This window comes from Toxoplasma gondii, chromosome IX, assembly GCF_000006565.2.
Source record: "Toxoplasma gondii ME49 chromosome IX, whole genome shotgun sequence".
Classification (NCBI taxonomy): domain Eukaryota; phylum Apicomplexa; class Conoidasida; order Eucoccidiorida; family Sarcocystidae; genus Toxoplasma; species Toxoplasma gondii.
The window spans coordinates 1,090,468-1,098,867 of NC_031477.1; the positions used below are offsets into that span (position 1 = coordinate 1,090,468).

At 51.8% G+C, this 8,400-nt stretch overlaps 1 protein-coding gene across 1 annotated transcript; it reads right to left on the bottom strand.

Moving 5' to 3' along the window:
* On the bottom strand, window positions 1-6,117 carry TGME49_266500 (hypothetical protein). Its single transcript, XM_018781431.1, has 4 exons — window positions 2,982-6,117; window positions 2,265-2,327; window positions 1,789-1,911; window positions 1-1,510 (listed from the first exon to the last, which is right to left on the bottom strand). Exons 1-4 carry the CDS (start codon window positions 2,982-2,984, stop codon window positions 836-838), a joined length of 864 nt encoding a protein of 287 aa, XP_018636270.1. The 5' UTR covers window positions 2,985-6,117; the 3' UTR covers window positions 1-835.
* Window positions 6,118-8,400: the final 2,283 nt, after the last annotated feature.

Here is an 8,400-nt window from a genome sequence, read left to right on the forward strand (position 1 = left end):
CGTAAAAGTCGTGTTTTGAATAAAAGGGAACTGGCGCTGCAGAGGTAAGATGTCCTCGATGTACACGATTTCTCATCAGCACTCCCGAGTTCTAATGTGACCAATACAAACCGCACATATCAAAGCTCTCTCGATCCCAGGCACTACAGCGAAAATAACGGCTTTTAATGAAACTAAAATTTTTTATATTGCTGTAGGTTGTCCAAATACAGATTTTTGTAAATTTGCTCTTAAAGCTACTATATCAAATTTTTTTTATGAAAATCGCATACATACTAAACAAGACAAGACAGAACAACAGCGACGCAACGAACAGAGGGGAAGAAGGAAGAGGTTCTGGCATAATGCATAAGAGGCAGCGACTCAACACGGGACAGAAGAAGAAAGCACTATCCAGTTCATCACAGTAGTCCGTGTCTACATCTTCGTTTTCTTCTTTAGCCAGGATATGACACCCTGGATACTTACTGTTGCTTGATTTCTGCTGCCTTCTTCAAATCTGCAGCATACTTTCAATATACTTGCCAGACGAAGGCCAGGCGGTTCTACTGTTTTCTATCTGAGACGCATTTATCGGTTTTCTGCACATTTTGGGGGGTCTTACAGGGGCAGAAAAGAAAACAAAGTAGACGTCTGGGTCCATAACACGCGAGAAAACCACAAGGAACAGTGGTTGCCTTTTACATGCTCCTGCACCGCGCGGGAAGACAATGAGTTTTGTTCAATGGAAGGGAGTAATGGGGCAACATTAATGATACAATCCGATGACTTTCACCGACACAGCGCCAGAGTCTGTGGCAGCCAAGCAAAAACTACCCTTGAGTAGCGCGCGTCGTTAATATGAACGGACTCTCACTACGGAGCTCCAGTGATTTATAGCGGGCCTGTGGACGACAAAAATCGATGGGGCGTCAGGTTTCAGCTCTCCGCACAGTTGCCACGACTGCAAATGAGTGTTTAATCCTGGTGATCCATCCACCGCTTGCACATACATCCAGACGTTACATTGCGCAAGATGCCCGAAAACCCCCAGCAGTTCATCCCCACCCCACTGGCCCGCCCTTGCAACAAGATCACTGTACTTGTTTGCTAGAGAGTCGAGAGGCTCATCTGGATCATGCGCTACCTTGGCACCGCTCAACTCGTGACGCATCGCAGAGCGGGGAACGGAGTCAGGGTGAGCACGAATGTGACTAGCCAGCCGATCCCGCACAAGTGAATGATTGAGCGGATCTCCTGTAAGCCAGAACGAGAGCGCTGCGAACAAACACTCCCCTTCATGTGGTGACGTATCACCAAATTCTGTTGGCTTGCCTAAAAAGATTGCGGGTGTAAACATTCTGTCAACAGCGTCTTGATTGAATCCGAGTTCGTCGGCGTATTCAGCTCGCTTTTCGACACCATCCCAATTAGGGAAAAACCTTTTGGCCATTTCACGGCGCTGTTCGCGAGTCGGGCACACGAAAGGCTGCGCGAAGGATAGTGTGGGAGGAGGAACCGCATCCGCGTACTGAGAACAGACAAGTTTACACACAAAAGCAGCGGTAAAAAGCCAGTCGTGCAATGCTTCCAACGACAGCTCCACGGCATATTTACGCTCATGCATTAGAGAGCCGCGGGCGCTTGACTGCTCCCGTGGATCCACAGCAGAAATCAGCGTCTGGCTGGCGTCGCGATAAACGAAGCGGCACGACACGTCGAAGAAGTAGAGTCTCGCCTTTTTGTCATAATGCCTCGCTACATAAAAGGTACGTCTCAGACGCCCATTATATTTGGGCCAGAACTTACAACCATGACAGCCTCTCTGGCAACATCGATGTCTGTGCCTCCTCTACACTTCGAGACAAAAATAGCCGACTGAACGACAAGATCATCAACTCCTTCAGTCCCTGGAGGCATGTCGCTGAGGAGCTGCAATAACGCACAAATATCGGAAAAGAGTCATAATCCACGGCTGCTGCCAGTGTGTAATCCAGCGTGCACAGAAAAAAGGCTTTTCCTTGAGATTACCTGCAGATACGAGTTGACAGCCGTGAGGCGGTGGTTCATTGCAGACACAAAACTTTCAGTAGATATGGTGCCTCGCTGTCTATGGAAGGTGTGCAAGGGAACGCAACATGCGCCGCATTCTCAGGTCCCCTTCTTCGAATGATCTAGTGCTTGCTTTCCTGTTTGCGCATTGGTGGATGTCTCTGCAAACTCTGCATAGTCAGGAGTTTCCATATCTTGCCCCAGAGAATTTCGTAGAGAGAGTATGGACGCACCAGTGCATACGGCAACTCTTCCGACTCCAGTAGGGGGATTTCTGGTCTGTTTCGGTTAGGCGCCTGCACGCAACATAATCCTACAGAAAGTTTATGTTATTCAGACTCCCTGTAACTTTTTGACCATCCGTCCCCGTGATCGTGGTGGGCTGTTGATGGTAGGAGTGATTCGCTGTCTGCAATATCCACCAGAATCCGATGACACACCTGATATGCAGTGGTATACACAAGCTATGTCCAGATTCGCACTCATGCGTGTCCAAGAAGCGGCTCTGGTGCTTGCAGTGGGCGGGCTTTAGTGGCATAAATACGCGCCAGACGTGTGGTAGCATTACTCGTAGATGAAGCTGCTAAAAATGATTTACTGTTCTGTAGATAGTTGCGCGGTCGTGTCGCAGCCACTCTGTGGAAAGCAGGCGCAGTAAAGTACGAGCAAAAGGTGACGCATCATTTCTTACCATCTGCGACCAGGAATGCCGAGCAATATCGCGACAAAAAACACTGTTGAAGCGTGTACCTTACTGACGGAGAAGTGTCACTTTAGCGAATCTCATACACGCATATGTGCACACCTATGCAAATAGAAAATTGAAGTCAGACAGGCTGTGGCGCCACGTTTGCTTGTGACTCCGTAAAACAGCCAAGCACTGCTGTCAACGAACTCTGAGTTGCAGGATCAGAGATCTACGAGCAAAACTTGATGGATCATCGCCTTACCATCTACGACGAGGAATGCCGAGCGATTCCGCGAGGCACACCCTGTTGAAGCGTTGACCTCACTGACATAAAAGAGTGTCATCTATAGAAGTTATGATGCGAATAGGTACCCATGCATGAGGCCCTCTTTTGCTTGTGACTCAGCAAAGTAACTGACAGAAGCGCAGGCGCCACAGCGCGGCCTTACCGGCTGTTGTCATGAATGTTGAGCACAAATAAGGCAATTTCTTTGTCAAAATAGTGGCCCCGGTTCGAGGAAATGTGGAAGTCAAGTGCCCATGCGGGGAGTTATACAACCAGGAAACTTCTGTGCGTTCAAACCCTGAAGTTACTAGCAGTGCCCCAAATCAGTGTTGACGTCCGGATCCGACACATGTTCGAAGGTGAAACACATTTTATGCAGAACATCCTAATAAACTCAACAACGAATCAAGAACAGCCAGCCAACTCCGATATGGACAGGAGACGTTGTTGCGCATGCACACGGGACGAAAGCGACCTGCTGTCGATACAACCAGAGCAACATCAGAGACAGTTATTTTGAGACTATGAATGGCCGATAGTTCTCATTTCCCTTACGTAAGCCGGCTGCACCTTACCCCTTGATCGCCCATGAGCTCTACTTGGCAAACTTTCTGGGTATTTGTTGCTTGTAAAAAGGCTTGTTGACTAAAACCTGTCACATGCTGGTGGCTTCACGTGTCTCTCGAGTGCCGCCACTATCACTCCTCCGGTTGTCGGCAATCGCGAACGCCGCAGATACGAAAGTCGAGCCGTAAAGTACACTTACCGGCTGTGGATGACAGACACAGTGTAACAGGAGGGAAGTTGCTATTTGTTTTCACCCGTGCGTCCTGCTCCTTGTGTTCGTCTACCTTATGCCAGCAACTCCAGGAAGACAGGGACGAAAGATCAAACTCGACAACTCATCAGTTGTGAAACCATAAGGCAAACGCCGGCTCTTAGCACAGTCTCCTTGACAGCCAAGGGGCAGATCGCTTGCGAAAATCACATGCATCGAACAAAAGAAAAAAGCAAGCAAAGAGAACAACGTGGGCGAGATCATTTGCTTTCTTTACGCGCGAAGCGAATCTTGCTGACTCTAAAGGAAAAACTGGCTGCCAACCACTGTTCACTCTGGGAAGCTCACGTAGATGAAATATGGACAGGCAACGGTTGCCACAATGGAGAACACGATCCATTCCAGTGTAGCATTCACGATTCAGATACGAGTACAAAGAGAGGAGAGGCCATCAACCTCGAAGATACATGCAATTTTACGGAAATGAGCCGGTCACCATAAGCAGCCACCGGTTACTACCTGTACTAAAAGCGATACTTAACGGTCACGCGCCGCGGACGATGCTGATGCTGGAACCTCCACTAATATTATATTCGGGATGTGCTCATTTTCCCTTCCGCTTCGTTCACAAATTTGCGAAGAACGATTCTGGGACTGGGCTTTGAGCTCACTCGCGGACGCTGCAAATTACACGCGTGGCACCAGAAGCTGATGGTTAACTGTCCTTGGGTGTTCACTGCTGCACCTCCATCATGTCGCTGTTACAAGAAAGGTCCGAGCATTAGGGATGATGTCACTCGTTAAATGAAAGCTATTGACCTCATCAACAGCAAATGCGCCGGTTTTCTGACGTTGCTAGATTTTCATTTCTGGGACGGCAGACAGCCTCGTGACGCTCATTGCTTTCAAAAGGTCTCGATAACGCTCATAAAAAGCATTCTAAAGTGGATTTGTAAACTTACATACAACTGGATATTCATGCGGGAAAAAACATTCAAGTGACAGCAATCGTGTCTTGCGGGTGCTGAAGTCACAGCGTCATTCACCGAGAAACAGAAGACATCCTGGAAGATACGCCGAGTGTGTTCCTTATCCGCAGAACCGGTTTTCATGCTGGTTGGGGAACAAATATTCTACTGCTTGGGTTGTCTCTCACGTTTGCGTACGCACAACTGAGAGTGTAATTCATTTACTCAGTCGAGGCTGACTGCCAGATGCAAGACAGAAAAATGGGTGGGGCACTAGCCTCCTACGGATATCTCCACACACCGAAACGCGCGTGACTCAGGGGCAGAGTGAAGATACAGGGTTATTCCCTGGCTCCTTTGAAATAACTGGTGGCTCAGCAATTGCTTCGGGCGAAGGAAAATCTCGTATTCACTGGTTGAGGCGAGATACGTGGACACAGCATTTGGAGGAAAGCTGAGCAGTCGCCATGTCGAGTCGACTCCCAAAGGGACGGGGACTGGACTCTGCAATTAGCTTGCACCTCTGCAAGTGCGTGGAAAACTTAAGCTGTCAACCGATATTGGACTCCTTTACAGCTGGAACCCTTTGCGCACACAAAGGGGCATCAGCTTGTCGAGTCATCTTTTTAAAAAACTGAGTTTAAGTCTAATCCGTGAATCGTATCCGCCGACACGAAGTGTCCCGAATGAGCCACTCCTAAGCTGGCAAGTTCTTGTTGGCGCTCGTTGAAATACGCCGAGGGGCTAGCGTCAGACCCCAAGGAAACCTCTCCTGGGGTTTCTCCAGAGCCAGTTACTCCCATCTTTAGAGGCAGTCCCACTTCGAGATCCGTATAACAGAAACTCTCTCCAAATCCGTCGGAGTCCCGCTGTCCGAGAATCGTCAACAAAAACAAGCCACCAGACAACCACGACCTTAGGAAACGTCCCGACAAGAGACGGCTGCGTATGCCACTGGATAAAACAAATCGCTCATTACACATCGTCGTGCCGAACGATGCAGCAAGCTCAGTGTTGTTATTTCTGGTGCATCGATGAGTTCGCTCCTGACTCACTGGAGTGGGCTGATGAACGGGTAAGAGTCAATAGGTAGATAGCCAGCACATACGCATCTCGCAAGCCTCTTGACCGTTTCTTATAACAAGCCGCTCCACTGGTGCTATTTCCAAAAATGCTCTATTCACAACGGTTACCACAGGCGTCCTGTCCGGTCATGTGATCTTTAACAAACCCCACAGCAAGACACTGATGTGCACCATTGCCCCAGTCGATCATCATAGACCTCCGATGTCTGCCACCGGTCTCCAACTCCTCGTCCAACTTCCCCCATTCACCTTTCGTTTCCACCCAACTGACCCCTCCCCTGTACGGCATTCCCGACCACGCCACCAGTGGACAACTCGCCAACCTGCCATACACCCGTTTACAGAGACACAAGCCACCGTCATCGAGTCGGATTAGAAAATCCGGCACCAACCTGCGTCGGCCCGCAGAAGGCCGCTCCCTTTACCCCTGTCTCCGACGTACCTCGGCAGGCTGGAGCAACACATCACAGTGGCCGTTACGCCAGTCATTTCGCAACCGTCTACCTAGCCCCCCGAGCAACACGCACATGCAAGACATCGCCTCAGCCTTGTTTCCGCGTCTCGCTCCGGCTTTGCCCGCCCGTCTCACACAAACCGTCCAACTTCTCAATGCGAAACCGTTTCTCTGCAAGCACTTCAACCTTCACCAACTGCCTCTGCAGCGACGGCCCCGTCAGAATCCTCCGCGTCCTACTGGCCACCGTCGATAGACACACAAGCCACCGTCATCGAGTCGGATTAGAAAATCCGGCACCAACCTGCGTCGGCCCGCAGAAGGCCGCTCCCTTTACCCCTGTCTCCGACGTACCTCGGCAGGCTGGAGCAACACATCACAGTGGCCGTTACGCCAGTCATTTCGCAACCGTCTACCTAGCCCCCCGAGCAACACGCACATGCAAGACATCGCCTCAGCCTTGTTTCCGCGTCTCGCTCCGGCTTTGCCCGCCCGTCTCACACAAACCGTCCAACTTCTCAATGCGAAACCGTTTCTCTGCAAGCACTTCAACCTTCACCAACTGCCTCTGCAGCGACGGCCCCGTCCGAATCCTCCGCGTCCTACTGGCCACCGTCGATAGACACACAAGCCACCGTCATCGAGTCGGATTAGAAAATCCGGCACCAACCTGCGTCGGCCCGCAGAAGGCCGCTCCCTTTACCCCTGTCTCCGACGTACCTCGGCAGGCTGGAGCAACACATCACAGTGGCCGTTACGCCAGTCATTTCGCAACCGTCTACCTAGCCCCCCGAGCAACACGCACATGCAAGACATCGCCTCAGCCTTGTTTCCGCGTCTCGCTCCGGCTTTGCCCGCCCGTCTCACACAAACCGTCCAACTTCTCAATGCGAAACCGTTTCTCTGCAAGCACTTCAACCTTCACCAACTGCCTCTGCAGCGACGGCCCCGTCCGAATCCTCCGCGTCCTACTGGCCACCGTCGATAGACACACAAGCCACCGTCATCGAGTCGGATTAGAAAATCCGGCACCAACCTGCGTCGGCCCGCAGAAGGCCGCTCCCTTTACCCCTGTCTCCGACGTACCTCGGCAGGCTGGAGCAACACATCACAGTGGCCGTTACGCCAGTCATTTCGCAACCGTCTACCTAGCCCCCCGAGCAACACGCACATGCAAGACATCGCCTCAGCCTTGTTTCCGCGTCTCGCTCCGGCTTTGCCCGCCCGTCTCACACAAACCGTCCAACTTCTCAATGCGAAACCGTTTCTCTGCAAGCACTTCAACCTTCACCAACTGCCTCTGCAGCGACGGCCCCGTCCGAATCCTCCGCGTCCTACTGGCCACCGTCGATAGACACACAAGCCACCGTCATCGAGTCGGATTAGAAAATCCGGCACCAACCTGCGTCGGCCCGCAGAAGGCCGCTCCCTTTACCCCTGTCTCCGACGTACCTCGGCAGGCTGGAGCAACACATCACAGTGGCCGTTACGCCAGTCATTTCGCAACCGTCTACCTAGCCCCCCGAGCAACACGCACATGCAAGACATCGCCTCAGCCTTGTTTCCGCGTCTCGCTCCGGCTTTGCCCGCCCGTCTCACACAAACCGTCCAACTTCTCAATGCGAAACCGTTTCTCTGCAAGCACTTCAACCTTCACCAACTGCCTCTGCAGCGACGGCCCCGTCCGAATCCTCCGCGTCCTACTGGCCACCATCGATAGACACACAAGCCACCGTCATCGAGTCGGATTAGAAAATCCGGCACCAACCTGCGTCGGCCCGCAGAAGGCCGCTCCCTTTACCCCTGTCTCCGACGTACCTCGGCAGGCTGGAGCAACACATCACAGTGGCCGTTACGCCAGTCATTTCGCAACCGTCTACCTAGCCCCCCGAGCAACACGCACATGCAAGACATCGCCTCAGCCTTGTTTCCGCGTCTCGCTCCGGCTTTGCCCGCCTGTCTCACACAAACCGTCCAACTTCTCAATGCGAAACCGTTTCTCTGCAAGCACTTCAACCTTCACCAACTGCCTCTGCAGCGACGGCCCCGTCCAAATCCTCCGCGTCCTACTGGCCACCGTCGATAGACACACAAGCCACCGTCATCGAGT